A 19,406-nucleotide genomic window follows, 5' to 3' on the forward strand; every position below is an offset into this window, starting at 1 on the left:
AGAGGGATGAGACGAGAACAAAGGAAGATGGAGCCACTCAAAGCAGAGGTGCCTTTAAGGCTCCAATAAAGTAATGTCGTAATATCATGTCTGCGACAATGACTCATCCATATAACACACAAGGAGCTGCTGGCACTCCTTTTCTATAAGGTCCAAACTGAAGCAGTGAACTGTACTAATGCCACGTCTATTTCTAGCCATAGATTTTAACTTTTTCCCAAAACCCAGTGCCCATAAGCATGTTTTTCAGCATCTTCAGTGAAAATTAAGAGTGATATTTCTGTACTAGGAAAGGCAGAGTATCCAATCACTAGATTTGTTTAATAAAATTCTTCACTGAGGGGGCAGAGCTCAGAGCAAAAGAGATGGGCAAACTGGTTGATGGCAGGAATTTTATTTGTCTTCTGTGTGCACTGTAGCCACATTTATATGGTAATTACTGAACAAGAAGCAATCTGCTGCACTAAACTATGCCCACGGTTCAGGTCCCATTCGCTACACTGAAGTTCTAACTTGTTTGCAATCTTTTTAAGTACTTTGGGATATTTTCGATCACCAAAATAACTAAAGAGAAAACTTTTCAGCCCTTTAGAAAGGTGAGATTTGACTTAAATCCTAGTAGTTCACACCTAGCAGTTATGTGAATATCCATCCTGCTCTTTCGGATTGTATTACAATAAACTGATTTTTTACATTCCAGAGGCGTGGTGGTGTGGTGGTGTGGTGGGTTGGACTGGGTCCTGCTCTCCGGTGGGTCTGGGATTCGAGTCCCGCTTGGGGTGCCTTGCGATGGACTGGTGTCCCGTCCTGGGTGTGTCCCCTCCCACTCCAGCCTTACGCCCTGTGTTGCTGGGTTAGGCTCCGGTTCCCCATGACCCCGTACGGGACAAGCGGTTCAGACGATGTGATTTTCACATTTGCAATGACCCACTAAACTGATTGAGAAAGATTTTGCCTTTTAAAAAGAAAATCACAGAATTCTATATATATACACACACACACATTTTCAGAACCGCTTGTCCCATACAGGGTCACGGGGAGCCGGAGCCTAACCCGGCAACACAGGGCGCAAGGCCGGAGGGGGAGGGGACACACCCAGGACGGGACGCCAGTCCGTCGCAAGGCATCCCAAGCGGGACTCGAACCCCAGACCCACCGGAGAGGAGGACTGTGGTCCAACCCACTGCGCCACCACACCCCCATAATAATTTTATAATAGCAATCTTGAATTGAAATTTTAAATTGAACAAAAAATTTTTATCTGATTTTGCTTTACATAGCAGTTTTCCTGCTTTTACCTCCCAACACTGTGTGAGACCAATTACATACACACACACTCCCTGAAGCCACTTGTCCCGAGCAGGGTCATGGAGATCCAGAGTCTAACCCGGCAACACAGGGCGCAAGGCTGGAGGGGGAGGAGACACACCCCGGACGGGACGCCAGTCCATAAGAAGGCACCCGAAGCGGGACTCGAACCCCAGACCTGCCAGAGAGCGGGACCTAGCCAAGCCTGCTGTGCCACCAAACCCCCTCCAATTACATTAATGTGTACTAAAATTCAGGCATTTTTATATCATCATTTCCTTTTTTTGGCTTGTTCAACATATGTATTCCTCTGAGTCCGCTTTATGCTTTTGGTTAAATACTAACCCCTACTCATTGATCATTACCATTGCAAAGTCAATGCTTAACTTGACATGTGCTGATTCCGCCATTCCAAGTATTTCACCTTCAAGACTGACAATGGGAGTGCATCACACCTCCAAAAGGGTGGTAACAAATCTGACCTGTACTGTTTACTCCATCTACATTGTGATGCTGTTGCTACACCAATTTGACCTCAGCTGTCCAATGCACTGCCTGCGCAGATTTACATTTATTCATTTAGCTGATGCTTTTCTCCAAAGCAACTTACAGTGTTAAATTACTTGCAACTATTTACCCATTTAGTTGGACCGGGTCCTGCTCTCCAGTGGGTTTGGGGTTCGAGTCCCGCTTGGGGTGCCTTGCGACGGACTGGCGTCCCGTCCTGGGTGTGTCCCCTCCCCCTCCGGCCTTACGCCCTGTGTTACCGGGTAGGCTCCGGTTCCCCGTGACCCTGTATGGGACAAGCGGTTCTGAAAATGTGTGTGTGTGTGTGTGTATTTACCCATTTATACAGCTGGGTCCTTTACTGGAGCTATTTAGGGAAATTATCTTACTTAAGGGTATTACAGCTGGAGGTAGGATTTGAACCTGCAACCTTTGGGTCTAAAGACAACAACAGCTTTGGGATTTTTAGGAGTTGGTCATTACAGTACCAGCTGCCCCAAATAGCAGAGGCTATTTAATGACACAGAAGCATGGTTTTGGGGCCTTGTCTCCTGGATTTACTCTCAGCATCAGAGCATTCAGTCACATCTCCAACATCAGTCAAGTCTTGGGCTCCGCATTGCGATCCCTGCCTTCGTAGACAGATTTCTGTTTGCCGAGACACAGCAATCCAGATGGCTGTTACCATATTGGCCCACGTGCTCTGCCTTCTTCCTTTTCCAGCCAACAGGAAACTTTTCCCTTGTTTGTCTTTTCCTTTTATTTCGTGTTAAACATTTCCGGCTATGTGGAAGCCAAGTGTCAGTTCTAGTGAGTCAGTGACTATTACACAATCTTCTGTATTTTCTTTTCGCTGAATTGTTTCTTGTGAAACTCGTAAATTGAAAGATGCTGGCACAGGCGTGCCGACACGCCCACAGATACCGCAGCCAATGAAAACTCACAAAGAGCACAGGCCCAACCATGAAATTAAAACCCAAACAAAAAGCCCCTTGCATTAATACAGTGAGATTCAATGCAAAGCATGGAAAAACAAAGCCATGTACACGATCTTGTTTACTGTGCAGGTGACTTAAAATACGACACAGTTTGAAATGGATCAGGGTGTTACAAACTGTGGCTTAAAAGGTCTTTTTTTTTTCCTCCTGGGTACTCGAAGCTTTGTCTATTTACTATACTGGTAAGGACCTTAAGTGGAGAACACTATGATTTTTAGCGGGCGCGTGGGGAAAATTGGGTCATGTGTGTCCTAATGAGAACCGATCCCAGAGAGTAATCCGGTTAACGTGCAAAGGGATGGTACGTTAGGGCAGAAGGAGCCCAAAACCCCACACATTGTGCCCACCTCTTTTTCCCTTGCTGGAGGTTCCATTGGTAGATGGTGTTCTAAGGATCTGTTCTGGTGAGCGCAAAGGTTCAAGTTTCAGTCCCAGGAAGAACCTTGCTATTATACGTAACCTATAATGCCACCATAAAATATTAAATTGTACAAATGTGTAAAGCCAAGCAAGTCAATCTGGATGAAGACATCCGCTAACCCGGGTAAAAATACATGATCGTGGGCAGATATGTCGAGGAACAGAGTCATTCTGGGGACAGAGGGTGGGTGTTGGGCTACTTTAGATGTACTACTGAGTGCCAGCTGGAGAAATGGAAGTCAGATGACTAATGTGACAGAGAACTGTACAGTTTTTACTCTGTGAATTACACTTAGCATGGTAGTTATAAGAGTGCAAGAGTGAGTTCAGTAAACGTCTTTCCATTGAGTAGTAGGCCTGAAAACAGAACACACTTGCATTGAGCTCTCCCATACACACACCTACAGAGGGTTAGGGGAGTGTTTACCCAGCTCACTATTGAAATTCCATACTGAGCTCTGCAGGCAAACTCCTGGATTCTGTGTGGGTTTGTTTTATAGAAAGGCTCGGTCGCAGGACTTTGGGTGGTTTTCAGACAAACTCCGTCACAAGAACCGGCACCCAGTTTGAGGATGCCAAAAAGCCCGGAGACTGTGTGGCAGCAGCCATCCTTACTGCGCTGAAGGGCAGTCTGTATTAGGACAGTGTGAGACACACTCCCCCGAATACAGACACCCACACATGCTCATACACAGGCACATTTACAGAAGCACAGAAAAGCATAACACTCACCAAATAAAAGACTGTTGCACCCAAATTCTCACACTCATACAAATTATACATCAAATCAAACATGTGTGCACATAGTAATACAGGCAAACCCAGCAAAACAACTCCATAAACTATGCAACACTACCAAACACAGCCACCCACAGAGATTAGATGAAAAGCTCTGCGCAAATATCAACAATTCTCTCACAAGAAACTGCATAAAACCTAGTACACAAGATACACAAAACACCTGCACAAGAAAAGAAGCAGTGTGGAAAGTACCGAGGCTTCCCTCCGAGAGCACACTATAGCAGAACCTACATGAGAATACCACCAACTGTAGACGCTCACCAGACCAGTATGAATAACCTGGAACAAAGTACCTGGGCTCTGTGGATGGACACCATTGCTAACATCTCTGTTGATGGATGACAGCTCATACCAGCTCCTTCAGCAACCAGCCACGGGTTCCGTTTATACCCGAGTGAGCCTGGCTTGAAGCTACCATCATCACCAAGAAGCCGCCAGGCACTTACCCCAGAAGAGCATGGCGCTACTGCGTCTTGTCACTCTCCATCGGGGTCCACGGTCCACAAGCCGTACCAAGTGCAGCGCAAGTGTGACTCTCAGCTGCTGGAGCCCAGAGCGGGGCGCAGCCCAACCACGAGCAGCCGACACATCATTTCACTTCCTCACCGTACAAAAAGAGGAGATCTTTTAAACAGACGAGGGGGATTTCCTTTAAGTCTCAGTCATCTTGAAAACATTAGAGGAACTGGCAGCCAAATTCCTCTTGGTTTGGAAACAACAAGAGAACTTTTTTCAGTGCGTTTTTTTATATGGTGTGTGCAGCATGGACTCCCCCACGAGACCTACTTATGCCCCCACCTATGAGATGAGAATTAGGGAGCAGGATTGTGCTGGGGGGGGGGGGGGGGGGGGGTCCAAGGAGGTGCGGGGGTGGGGATGCGGCTGACTGCATGCTTGCAGAATGAGTGGATGTGGCTGGAGGTGGATGACCATCCCAGCACTTAGCCAGCACTCTGGGCAGATGGGAGCATGGAAGTTTGAAACCAGGCAGCATTGAGAAAGAGGAGAAAGAGACTGAAGTTGGAAGGAACAGCCAGGAAGTCTGATACAGTGTGAGCAGAGGAGGTGGTGGGGGCTAAAAAAGAGAGGGAGACACAGAGTAGAGCCCAAACTGAAGGATTGAGGTGGGAGTGTCACGGTCTGTGTAGGCAAATGCTGTGACTCAGTGACCCAGAGGGACAGCTACTCTGGATTGTGGGAGGACGTGGGAGGAGGGCCTGTTTGACACATGATGGAAAAAGAATGTGAGAGGCTCTATGTGAATATCTTGGAGGACAGGCAGGATCATGGGGAAGGTGGCTTCCCAGCACCATTTAGGCCAAAACTCCCCATTCTCACGGCCTACACTAAGAGGAGGGTAACAAGGGGGGGCTCAGTGGCTTCCTAGCACAACACCTCCACATCTGGAACGCGGCTGGGTGCTTGCCAGCCACTCCATCACCCCTGCCAAAACTGTTCTTAGCTGTGAGCTTCTAGCAAAAAAAACTACTCATTACTCAGCACACTGCTCACAGGCTTGGGTGTGTCAGGGTTGAGCCAACACTGGAGTGTATGTCCAGCATGTGTGAGATGCACGTGACAGTACAACATGACTGAGTGTGTTGGTCTGGAGTGCTGCTAAGAACAACGTCACCTCATTTTCATCTAAACACAAACCCAACAATCTTGAAGCTATATGATCAGAGATCTGCTCTGCACGGGGATAGCATTACGTACGTAAAACACTGAGACAACACAATCAAATCTTTCCATACATAGAGCGGAGGCCTAATGTATATTTTTAAAACGGTGCCCTGATTCTAAAATTCAACTCAAATGGAAGCAGTGGGTTTTAAGATGAGGTCAGGCCCAAAAGAGTGTAATAATGATAAGCAAACCAGTCACTAATTCCCAGAAAAGCTGGTGAGAACACTGGTTCCTGAAAGAACACAGTGCCATCGGAGAGCGGACGTCCTCTAGCGTCCCTCGAGCAGCCGTGGCATAAAGAAGGATGAGGCCACTGCCTCATTTGTTTATCTGCTAGAAGCATGCACCGAAGAGGAAATGCTACTGGCAAAGGAAAACAACTGCTGTGGCCCTCAGAGATGAGTAATAGACCCTTGTGCCTGTGGGGACAGCCTTCTTCAAGTTTAATTTATTCCGAGGATAAGAATCCCTGCGGACACTAATCCACACATGTCACGAAGACTGGTGTCCCCGAAATGGTCACAAGTAACCTTAGGGTCACCAGCTGACCATGGATCAGCACAATCCTGGGAGGCACCTTAGTATAATTAAGGCACCTTCAATACAATACACCGTGAACAGTGAAGGAAAGTGCTGGAACACAGGTTATCTGCTCAGATGTCAAACCATACCACCAGATTATACCTGGACCTGTAGCTGGGTCTTCAAACAATGACAAAATTCGTAGAAACAGCAAATGTAAATGTGACTTTCTGGTTCAGGTTTTTATGCCCACACTGCAGGAGGCTTGATAGCTTCGATTGGATTGGACACAATACAGGCAGAACGTTGGGCCCCGTCTGTCAAACCCAGGGAGAAATTCTGGATGATAAGCACTATCAAGACAACAAAGTCAGCGTACAAGGTCCGTGTGTTTCATACGCACCCGGGCTAAATCAGGCATCCAGGGAAAGCATTCACACTGCAGTGCGAGTCTCCAGCGTCTGGAGAAAATCCCAGTGTAGACGTGTTTTATGGGTTCGGTAAGTAGACGTTTACGCACGGAGGTTGGGGAACAGGAATCTGCTGAGGTGACGTCCAGGAAAGAGCCTGGGAGACAGTAAAACTTTTTACTTGTCACGTTTCTGTTCTGCTGCTGTTCTGCACGCCTGAATCACCACCACTAATTATACCGCTGTTGTTGGGGGGGGGGGGGGGGGGGGAATAGGGGCGAGAACAAGAGTGCAGGAATGTGCGTGGAGAGAGGGGAGGAAGAAGTACACTGCTGGTGACCAGAGAGACCACCTGAGGCCAGTCAACAGAGGACATTGGTTCCATGGTTGTTGCCATGTTGTCCAGGGATCCACACTGACGTGGCTATGAAAAGGATGTTCCAGTGTCTACCGAGCCAGCTATGCCACGCTGGAGGTCCATGCTGCATGGAACCAGAGGAAGGCCTGAGTCACAGCCTGGTGGAAGGGGGGCACACGACAGGAAGGAACTTTGAAAAGTGAGTTACTGTTCCAATTTCTTCCCTTCACACCCACACATTGAGTCAGCAGGATTGAGGGCCACATGTGCAACCCAGCGTCTGACGAAAAACAGCTCCCTCTCTCCTCGGCTGCACTTCGATCTGCTCACATTCAGTTCCTGCAGCATAAAACAGAGACCCCATTCGTCGCTTTCAGACCAAGCCTGTTCGTCTTTCTCTTGAAATAACCATAAGAAGGCAGAGCAAAGAATAAACTCACCGCTCTGAAACACAAGTTTTACTTGGCACAGACTTCCATTGCTCGAAAAGAAGCTGGTTTGCTTTCGTCTCCACTGTGGCATCCCCCATTACATGCAGTCCCCTGCTCCCCACCAGCTTTGTACCCTTGTCTGGACACGATCAGCCTCAGATCACATTAACCTCAGCTCAGGCCGTGTCACCTTGCGAGCTCCAACTGGTGTGGAAGCATTTCTTTATGCTTCCTTATGGTCTGAGTGCTAGACCATTTCTTGTCTTCTGGGGTACGTCCCCTTGAACAGCAGCGAGACGACTGACATTCTGGAGAATAAGCAGGAGCAGCTGCTATTCCTTCAAAAGGGGATAGATAGGTGGGTACAGATACAAAACCTCTGACACAAAATCCAGATCGGGAGACAGATCACGCCAGCCCTCACAGTCAGCAAGTCAGCAAGCTGAGATTAAGCAAGACCCCGCTAGCCCTCATTTGCCACCAGTCATACTTTCTGATGGGCAAAAGGGGAGAATTGTAGTGATTCGTTCACAGGGTTTCTGCAATAATGGAAAAACTCTAAAATTATTTCTGTCTTCCTTGTCTGTCTTTTTAGCCCACTTTTAAGTTTTGCCCAGCTGAACAAGACTGCCTAATGAAAGCTGCCTCATTCCAGCTGTTGCAGCTCTGCATTGCACACCAGGGTAATGCAATTCCGATTTTTACTCCACTGGAACATTTTTGTCTTAATTCAGTGAGTTATTTTGCCAGGTGCCCCACGTTTCACTGTGTTTAAGAAGCCCAAAAATGTCCATAAACATGGGATCCTGGGAACAGGGTTCCTAAGCCTTGTCCAGGACATGAGCATCAAGGGGCAAACAAGGCACCTAAAAGTCTGTCTGCCGAAAGACAGAAATATAAGATGTTACTCCAGGCTCAACAATGTGAACTGCCCACCCCTGCCTTAGTTTGTCCCCTTTCAGTCTGAATATTCAGGCTCATCCACTTCCAATAAAACCCCAAAAGCATATTTAACAACTCATGTTTACTTTTACAGGGAATGACTCCACTGGCAAAAGTGACTGTTTTTCTAAGCATGTGAAATGACCAACAGTCCATTACATGCCAGCCTTAAATGGACCCATATGACATGCTGCATCCGGTTATGGGATAAGTGACTCACAGCCAGATCTAATAACCAACCGTCATTTTTTGAAACAAAATTCCCTAATATCTTTGACTGGTGAACATTTGCTTTCATCTGGTTAAATAATTGAGGGACAAATAGCATGGGCATCTGGTGCAAGAGCAGCCTCTCTCACGAGTTCGCAACTGGGTGGCAAGATGCCACACAGAGGGCTATAAAAGGCGGCGGGTGGGTCAGGGGGCGGAAGTTACCCCTCCTGCACATATGTGCCTCTTGCCACATCAAAAGAAGCCTACCCCCTGAACCAGGAGCTGGGTGGTCCCACTGGTGACTGAGGACCAACCAGGAGACAGTGAGAAAGAAGGCAGCGTGCCACTCCACGGGGCTCGGCTGGCATCACAGCAACCAGCGCTCATCTGAGCATGCTCCACAGCTGCTGCGTCACAAGCTGTTTCGTGAAGGTAAGAGCCACTTGTGAAGCTGATTCTGAAAGAGAGAGACTCCTCAGTGTTCCCATATAGAAGTGAGACATTGACGGTACAGCAGCAAAACAGGCAGCATTGCCCTGTATTCAATCTTGTCCTATCTATGCAGACTTTGCATGTTCTCCTCGAGCAAAGAGATCCGCTAAATACACTTAATAAGAACAATCCAAAAATCAGCAGACTACTTTTCATACCCCCACCTCAAATACATTTTTCTCAAGCAACTGGTTTGCTTCCATCGTTGACATTATCCACTGTACTAGCATGGTGTCCAACAAAGGTGTCCTACAAAAAGAGGAAGGGGCATAGAAAGCCAACACTCACTCTGTCTCCGATTACATATAAACTTCTCTACTGCATCCCTTCACTCCTTCATTTACAATTGTCACCTCCCACAAAGCATGAAATTAACCTAAATTTGACAGATCTGGTGTTTCCCACATTTCTACAGGATTTGTCCCCCCTTTCTCTCGTTTCAGCTTTCTTCGCGTACACATTGCCATGTCCCTGACCCTTGTTTGTACCCCGACTCCATTCGTTCAGATTCCCGTAGGTACTTGCCCTCCCACATATTTCCATGTCTTCCATGCAAAACAGATGATTCTTGTTCCTCCTTTTTACTTTCCATCTGCACATGTTCAAATGCAGCCTTTTCCTTTCACCCACTACCTCCTGCTTTCAGTCTGTTCATTGCCTCCTTTTCTTCTGCAAGAGTTGTAAATTCTCCTTCCCGTGTTGCTGCACTCACTTGGCTCCTCCATTGTCAATCTAATGCACAATTTTAGAGAGTTAACCATTTGGCTTTTTTGTGAGTCACATTAAGATACAGTGTCAGGGACACCTACATTCTTGGATGTGAACACTTAACTCCTGTAAACCCAGTGACACTTTCCTGCCAGTTCTAAATCATTTGGAGACAGGTGTGGACAGTGGAGGATCTGTGGGAATATGACACCTGAACTCTCCACAAGGTCCCCAGGAGCCATTCCAAATCTATGGCATCTACCTCAGGTCTTAGATTGCTGGCACTTGGCTTTACATTTTTTTTTATTTAGCAGACACTTTTCTCCAGAGCAACTTACAGCATCATGGCTATAATTATTAGCTGGGTAATTTCTTTACTGGAGCAATTTAGGGTAACTTCCTTGTTCAAGGGTACTACAGCCAGAGGTAGGGATCGAACCTGAGACCTTTGGATTGAAAGACAGGAGCGCTAATTACTACACTATCAGGTGTCCCATTACCTTTCCAACAAGTATACATGTGACGGGGGGCATGCAACACAGGCCGAAAACATTACCTTTGCAATGAGGTTGTACAGCACGTGCAGACGGGGGTTTATTAGATGTCACCTTGTGATGCATTTTCAAATGAAGAACCTAGAGAGGTGACGAAGCAGCCTGAGGCTAGTCTGTTCGTACCTTGAAAGCCCAGTTGATTTCCTGCTGGCCCTAGGATCACTGCTCAAACTGAACAGGAAAATAAAGGAAAAACACACCACCCCATCAAACCTCAGCTGTGGCCCACATGTCATGTGGATTCCAAGGTTTTAGAGGAGGTCATCACCATGTTCCAGGGCAGGGGACCATACAACTGCATCTCATATGAAATGTGAAACATCAAAGATTGTGGAAACTGGCGCACAATAGGGCATTGTTTTACTGCAGTTATTGTTATATGACAATTGAAAGGGTCCTCACACTCAATCTGTTCTTGGCCGATTAATCTTACCTCCGTGGGCATGTGAGCAAAGATTTATCTTGAGAAACTTTTGTTTAGATAACCATATTGCTTTCCATTATTGTTAGAAATGTGGGACTTTATGTTAATGTGAAATGTAACTAACAACTTTGCTAAATACTGAACTGAGAATGCACCCATCTGCACGTTACCGTAATACAACTGGCTATTTGTACACAAACCAGACTTGTACTCAGAAGAACAGCCAAGTGCATTTATGCCACCGGCACAATATTTGGCTCAGAATACGGCTTTGAAAATTCCCCCTGGCTCATTTGTCAGACTCAGAGGCACAAAGGCTTACAAGAAATGCTGGCTGCATATTTAAACACCGTGAAGGAAGCTGCTGTTGTACCATTGAAAAGGATCATGGGAACTTGATTTGCCTCAATAAATTGCCCCAGCTACAGAAATTGGGCAAACTTGAAAAAAATGCAGGTTGCACTTGTCAAACAAATGAAAAATAAATAGAGCACACAGACAGGACTCTATCAGCTGTAGGCCCTGCTCATCGAGTCCCATTTATGCAAATAAGCTCTCTTGCCTGTTCTCCCTCTCGCCCTCTGTGGCCATAGTCCGATCCAGCAAAATGTATGTCACTACATATATGAAGCACTGCACCAAGACTGACCGGGAACATTAGGATGATGTTCATTAGGATGATACTGTACTCCTGCATGGACAATCTGAAACCATGCCCATGCCTTGGCACTGGCACAGATTCCCCACACACACACACACACACACACAGATGTTTCACCTGATCTAAGTACTCCCTCAGCTTGAAAAGGAGCCTTTTAGCACGACTGGTACTTCCCCTTTTCCTTGAATTAATTTTTTCAGAAAAAGAGAGCCTATTGTGGTGCCCTGTGGAGCTGAAAAAACGAGCGGGAAACAAAAAGAGATGGAGCAGGAAAACAGAAGTAAAACCGTGAGAAATACCTTTCCGAGCCACAAAAATCAGAAGTCTGCCACAGGAGAGGTCTTGCGTGATGAGGCTCTTATGAGAAGCAAGCCCCCTCTGACAGTAAGCACACCATCCCACCAGTTGTACCTACAGTGGTCAGGAAGGACCAGCCGTGTTGTCACAGCAGCAGCAACTAACCCCCAAGTCGATTTCAGAAGAGGCTCACAGACACACAGCATCTCTTTACATGTCTCACTGAAACACATGCCAGCAACCAAGAAAACAAAATGTTCTGGGGCACAAGGGGAGATGAGCCAGTGACAGATCAGGCTCATCTGCTAGTACAGGGGTTAAGGGTCAAGATCCCTTTAACCCTTCCCTCATACATAGACAAGGCCCAGTTTACCTTTATTGCGTCTTTGCTCAATCAGTGTGTGCAAGTTTCTCATTATCATGGCAATGAAAATGGTAAAACTGCAGTAGTGGAAAGCCTGAGCCAAGAGCATAGGGGTCCTTGTCCTAAGCTTGATTTTTAAAAACCAAATGTGCCTCCTAGCTGAAGCAGCTTGCCACCCCCTGTGAGTCCAACAGTGCTCTAGTATTCACTGTTACTGGCCTTAACCCAGACCAATCTATCTTGGCAATGTGTGCTGATGAAAACATGTTTGCCGAGTTCACCGACAGTGTTAATGGCCTCCACCGGGGCTGGACTAATGTATCAGGGTGCTATGGGAAGGTCAGGAAAGAATCATAAAAATGTAAACTAAAAATATGTATACTAAAAGTAGCAGCATATTTACCGCCATATGAACCCACGGTCTCTACAACAGGCCTGGTTCTATCAGACATCCTCTTAGATGGCTTTTACATTCAAGATTCTCTGTAACAAGAACAGAATGTTTATTTCTATTTCTTCTGAAAAGCCCCCTAGGTGACAGCCTGACCCTTTGTGGTCCTGGGAGCTGATCATTTACATGATTTTCTCTCAGTGTTTGAGGATGCTCAGAAGGAATCTCGACCTCATCATGTTCATGCGAAGGGAAATTTTTCTTGACCCCCCCCTCCTGGTGATGTCAGCATGAAAAATGAGATCCTCAATATTTACTTAAGCGACCCATTTTTCTTTTCTACAAAAATCCAGCATTATCGTTCGGCCAACATTCAGAAACATGGTGACTAAATCATGGAAGCATTAGAGGGCCAGGATGCCATACCTGTTTGCGGTCAGATGAAAAGGCTGACACTCACAGCCATGAGCAGCAGGTTTCAGAAGGAGCTGTTATCCTAAAGGTTTGGCAGCCAAAACAGATGGTTCTTGGCAGTAAAGAGTTTTGAAATTGAATTTGTATTTGAATGTGTTTTGAATCTCTAATGGCACCCCCGAAAAAGGCATACATCTGCATCAATCTAGTAAAACCTAGAAAGGCACCTCCCCCACCCTTGAGTATGTGCATACACGTGAAGGATCTGAGGAACACACACTGTAAGGAAGGAACCGTAGCAGTAAATACAGCTGAAGACACTTTCTCTAAACCTGAAGGCCTAATGTAACTGGACCTGACAAAGAAGCAAATGACAAGGCTGCTTCCCATCACACAAAACCTACTGCCAGTTCCCCACAGCCCATCTGTCACGCAGCGGACATTCGCTTTCTGGTTCTGTCCGTGCTTCAGAAAACAATTATGGCCAACAAAAACAATAAATAAAAGAATTGCAAAAAGCCAATAATAGAAACAACTGAAATTAAAATCTGTGCCAAAACAAAACAAAAAAAAAAAACACTGACTCTCACTCAATCATTCATTTTTGTAAACTGCTTGCCCTTTTCAAGGCTGCGAGAGCCTATTCCAGAAACACTGAGAGTTAAGACATGAGGGCTACACCCTGGACGGGACAACAGTCCACTGCAGGGTAACCACACACAAACACTACGAGCAAATCAGTGTCACTAATTAACCTGAAACATGTTTTTGACTGTGGGTGGGACCCCATGCAGACATGAGCAGTACATGCAAGTTCCGCACATACCATAAACACTTTGTCCTGATTTTATAGTAAAGGTGTCACAGTTGCAATAAGCTGTTGTTTAAGTTCAGCTAGTCTTTGTTGTGTAGCTAGCCTGTTAACTACTCACTAACTAGGTAACAAGCTCTGTGTGCTGTCAGAACTTCGGAATTAGGAACTTGGTAGTAGCCCCGGGAAATCATCTAAATAGCTAAGTTAGAAAATGTTTAGAGTAGCCAGCTGCAATAAACTTGTTTTCAGGCCATTGCTTGCTGCTGTCTGATTTGGTGTCCTAAATAGACCATTGCCAGGGCAGATTATTATCACATCAGCTAGACTGCTTGTGTAAAGCAAGTCCATAAAATGTGATTAACTAGCTTGTCACTTAGAGGACTGATCTTTTATTTCTTCTGTTTTTCCTTGATTTTCTTCAATTTGACAATATCCAGTACTACTGGAACGTTATTTGCTTAAAGACATGAAGACATGAACAAGTGTTTTTTGCATGAAGCTGTTACCTAGTTGTCCAGAACATTAAAAAAAAGCCGAATTTGAATCAATGCAACTTGATACTTAAGTAGTTTTACTTGAGTAACTTTTTTAAAGTAACAATATTTTATTTAAGTTTTTTGTTCTTTTAAACTGCTGCATCCACCTCAGGTTTTCGCCTAATGATTCTGTATGATTACAATAGGACAACACTTGCCCAGGGTGTTGTTTGCTGGGGAAAAAATAATGAGAAACTATATTTAAAAGGCATTCATTAACAGACAAGTGAACACAGCTGTAGCAGATACAGCCGAGATCAGCAGGTCGGTCTCTCTATCTCACCCTCACTCTCTCCTTGTCAGTTAAGAGCAATGGTGCACAATAAGCACCAAAAAAAAATTGATATTACAAAGTCATTCCTCTCATTTGCCTGAATAGAACTTGTCTGAGGTGAGATGAAGAGAATCAGGCTGAAGAGAAAGAGGCAAAAAGATAAATGCCTGCTTCTGATGGAATTACAAAAATCAGAGCTAGTTCACACCCATACATTTCACAAAGTTGTTTATAACAAATATTTACAATTTTGTGAAAAGTTAGCTGAAAGCAATGCACCAAACCAGATCCATTTTCCATGCTGAAAACCTTGACACACCTCCACCAGCTGCCACCCCACCATGCATTAACCTGGACACTGTGGTTCACCAAGAAGCAAAGTCGTGGTTCAGTTCAATAGAGAGAACAAGTGAGGATAGTTTAAAATTAATTACCTCCACCCCTGCTTCCCCCAGATCCATTTTCCAACCCACTGCTCATGTCCGAGCAGAATTCTGTCCTTCCTTCTCTCTCTGTCAACAGAAACGTTCCTGAAGATCTCCATTGCTGCCCCCCCAACAGCTCCAATATTCTACACCCCTCGGAAGGAAAATTTTACATGGAGAGGGTGTCAAAAGGACCAGTCAACTTGTCATCTGCTGCAGTGCAAAGCCTGCACTGTACACACACACACACACACTGGTTGAAGTAGCTTGTCCTGAGCGAGGTCGCGGCAAGCCGGAGCCTAACCCGGCAACACAGGGCGCAAGGCTGGAGGGGGAGGGGACACATCCAGGCCGGGACACCAGTCCACCTGCACTGTACATTTACATTAATCCATTTAGCAGACGTGTTTCTCCAGAGTAACTCACGATATTGAACTACCTACAATTACTGACCCATTCATACAGCTGGATAACCTTTACTGGAGCAATTTAGAGCAAGCACCTTCCTCAAAGGTCCTATAGCAGTAGGCCCACTTCAAACCTGCAACCTTCAGATCCAAAAGCAGCAGCTTGATCCGCTACACTATAGACTGACCATTTTAAAAAAGGACCTTAATGCAGCACTAAAAGCAGTCAAATGTAAATATTTAATAATTTTACAAAATTAATCATTGTAGAAAAGCACATTCTGACAGGGATTTGTGTGTGTGAGATGGAGACAAAATTCCGCTGACTTGGGCACTGAGACCCCAGCAAGATCCATACTCGTTCAAACCTGGTCTGTGCCACATCCGACGCCTTCACTCAGCGGATGACGCTAAATGTCAGCCACATTTCAGCATTGCTTTGGTCACTCCAACACAAACACACACACACACGCGTGCACATTCTCCCTGCTTTCAAATCTGCCTCTCTAAAATCAGAATCCTCCCAGCTCAGAAAAACTCCTGCTGGTGACTTTTATCTGCCCTATGTACAATACGCAGGCATCCCTCTGGGAGGCTCCAGTGTACTGAAGTCAAAGCGTGCCCTTGTCACAGGTCTTCCAGACCAGACCCAGGGGGCAGCGTGGGTGTTTGGTCGGACACATGCTCCGCCCACATGCCTTTCACCAGTGCCATGGAGCATGCAGGCCCCAGGGTTTTCACAGAACTGCATCACTGTGTGTTTATATCCAGCATTACTGCACAGAAAGAAGGTCTACAGCAATTATCAAGGTCCCACAGTAAACTTGTCATGAATTTCTTTCCCTTGAACCACCTCAGCTCACTGCATTCTATTAGCATTTACACCTTCGATGCTCTCCGATACACACACACACGCATACGTAACCACAAACACACATTCCCCCCCCTATTAAGAGGTCCAGCAGAATGCAGTCACCGACAGCCTCGTGCTAAGTATGGCGTGTGTACTCCATCCCCCGTCCCCACCCTAGTTCCAAACTCTGCCTGGGTCACAGCCTCTGGGAAGGACGAGCACAGCACCCCAGTCTGGGGGGAAGCACCAGGCTATGGGTGTCCCCAGCAGAGAGCACACAGTGCAGCCTAGTGGCTGGATGACAGGAAAGGACACGGGAGGGAGGGAGGGAGAGAGAAGCAGTGATGCACCGATGACCTCAGGGTCGGAGTTTCACACTGCTATTGACACACTTCGGCAAAACTGCAAAAGACTGGCTGAGTGCGGGCGATGGCACAAAAATGGAGAAAGGAGACAGTGACAGAGAAAGACAGATGGGAACATAAGAATGAAAAAAATGCAGGAAGGAGGTACAAGAAGAAATTGAAAGAGAAAAGGGGAGGAAGAGAAAACAATAAGAAAGAGAAAATATTAAAGTGAGAGAGTGTTTCTTCATGCCGACAAAACAACACACACACAAAAAAAAAAAAAAAAAAACATATAATAGTGGCAAAAAGGAGAATGATTAAAGCCAGGAGAATGCGGAGAAGGAGTAAAAGGCAGGAGATACCACGGCCGATCAAAGAGCCGCAGATGAACAAAAGAGGGAGGCTGGGAAGGAGTTTTGTTTTAATCAAACCGCAGAGAAAGAGAAGCGGGTATGTCTGACGGGAGCACACGCGTGTGCAACAAGTCCCCAGTGAATAGGGGCAACCTGGGAGGCTCGCCGGTGCCTCCCCAGAGGCTGATTAATGCCGAATTCCTAGTGCTAATCTTTACTGAGCCCACAAAAGCCTTGGGAAGCACTCTGCACCTACAGCTAATGGAAAACACTACATATGATTTTTTTAAAAAGCAACTTACACGTACATTTGCATGTAAAACAAAGATTCATGTATTTGCGTATATACTGAGCAATCTTCGTGAATTAAATAGAAGAATAACTAGGTTTTGCAATTTGTCACTAGTTCTTGTTGCATTTTCCACAGAGGAAAGAGAAAAAAATAGGTGTGCAGCTCAGACACTCGCTAGAGATGCGCGTGCGTTCCTGTGGAATCCTACAGCACAGGTACTGGCTGTAGCTCCTGAGGGACCGTCGCTCTTCATCTGCTGGCAGTGGGATTTCCATCAGCCGCCGTGGTGTCTGTCAAGCGCTCAGGACAAAGCTAGACCAAAGGAGACTGACGCCGGTTGACATTACCCTGTCGTTGCTGGGCAACAGGCAGGAAGGGGGGTTTGTGACCCAAGCCCAACTCACTGGCAATCAACCCTGGGATCCCTCTTTTCTGCTTATCTGTCCTCAGAGAAATCTGCCAAACCCAAACACAATGCTGTTTTTTTGTGTGTGTCACTGCTCTTTTTTCACCCCACTGGATGATTACAATAATAAAATTGAAATTAAAAACAAGTAATCTGGATTTTCTGGCTGAACAAGTAATAATGTCAAACAGCTGTCACATGCACTTTGCTTGGCGTGCTGTGGACCGCCTGCACAGGGGACGCCTGCGGGGGAGTCACACACCCCCTTACCCTCCAGGCCGCAGTTCAGATGGAGCTCTGCTGTTTCTCCTTCCGTCTAGGTCGGCAAAATCATGTTAACCAACACCTGCTGTCACTGCAGTTCTTGAAAAGGCCTTCAGTACAGCCAGGGCAGCCCAGCTGAGCACCAAAGGTTTCAGGTAGTCTTACTGAGCCAATCCACCTTAACTTGTGGACACCCAGAGGGGGTTGATAACAGGATCCGAGATGAGAGGTTTGATGGGCACAGGAGCTCAGCCCTCTTCCCTAATTAGAGCACGTGTCAGACTCATCCCCAGACAGGCTGCCCTGATGCAACTCCAGACACCCGAACAACAGGAGACCGAGCTTCCCAGCATCCAGCACTAACAGGTGTTCCTCCAGTGCTCCCGTTCAAGCTGCAGAGAGTAATGCTTCTGACCACAACCAGTAAAATACACTGAACAGCAAACAGCAAAGCAGGTAAGGCCACGGGGGCCTCAAGAGCGTTGTCGGAACATAGCAAGACACCAAAGTCAAATTGTTTTGGTGAAGTCCATGTCTTTTGAAACAGGCAAAGGTGTCAAACCAGCTTCACTTTGGATGAAAGCCTCTGCTAAGTCACCAAATTGATGTCATTTAAGACCTGCGCTGCCAACTGCCACAACAGATCTCAGAAGATGCACTCTCATGCAGCCAAAGGCAGCTGAAGCTTTGCCATCGAGCTTTCCGACCCAGATATATCATACCGTGTACAAAAATGTCATTTCAATCACTTTGCTCAGTCCATGTGGGATAAGCTGTTGCACTGAGCCTCTGTCAGAAAGACCGGTCACCTATGCTCCGAGAGACAGACGTGGTCCACTAACAATACTGGTGTCTCCTGGCTGAGGAAGACCCGTTCAATGCCCTCCAATCATACGTCAGGAGGAAACAGGTCAGGAAGGTGACATCATGCCCTTAACTGTTCATACGGAGCCTTCAGCAACCTCACGTACATATACAAGTGTACTTTCGCACTGCTGCGCACATGCATGTGCGCGGACCAGCCTGGCTCCCTGCCCTACACACACCCTTCCCTCGAAGCAAGGAACACGTGTGATATTTAGTTTTGTGGCATGTTCAAAATGTTTCTTCTCTCTTTAGCGAACTTCAAAGCTTTTAATTTCTTAGCCAAATGCCAAAATTATTCCTGAACTGGGGGCCTGGCAGCAGGCCAAGCCCAGCTTTGCTAACAATGGAGCTGGCGACAGCGACGCAAGGGTTTGCGCTGACAGTAGACGTTGCATGTAATCCACAGGTTCTGCCTTTCCCTCCTTCGCACCACAGAGCTGCAACATCATCAGGATACACTTCCAATCGCCGTCACACACCTGTTGTGTGTGGGCCGCTGGCCAACGGCCAGCCCATGCCTCACCTACCCCTTCCCCAAATGTTTTGCCAGAGAGCTGCTTGTTGAGAACTCATTGGAAGGAGTTCCTTCTTCTCTTTTGAAAGCAAAGGGAAACAGCTGGACAGAAGCAGAGGCGTTTGAAGAAGGGAAAGCGGCTTTCCGCCCGGG

At 46.4% G+C, this 19,406-nt stretch overlaps 1 protein-coding gene across 3 annotated transcripts in view; it reads right to left on the bottom strand.

Moving 5' to 3' along the window:
- The window catches only part of bahcc1a (BAH domain and coiled-coil containing 1a), a 61,947-nt gene that overhangs the window by 34,952 nt on the left and 7,589 nt on the right, over positions 1–19,406 (bottom strand). Inside the window, exon 1 of one of the 3 annotated variants that reach the window (XM_018732752.2) lies at positions 4,481–4,536. The exons of the other annotated variants lie outside the window; for them this stretch is intronic. Coding sequence (XP_018588268.1) covers positions 4,481–4,493 — 13 coding nt within the window. The 5' untranslated portion in view covers positions 4,494–4,536. Of the gene's footprint in view, positions 1–4,480; positions 4,537–19,406 lie in introns of those variants that run through there. 3 annotated transcript variants of the gene reach the window in all.

Source organism: Scleropages formosus, chromosome 3 (genome assembly GCF_900964775.1).
Source record: "Scleropages formosus chromosome 3, fSclFor1.1, whole genome shotgun sequence".
In the NCBI taxonomy this organism is placed as follows: domain Eukaryota; kingdom Metazoa; phylum Chordata; class Actinopteri; order Osteoglossiformes; family Osteoglossidae; genus Scleropages; species Scleropages formosus.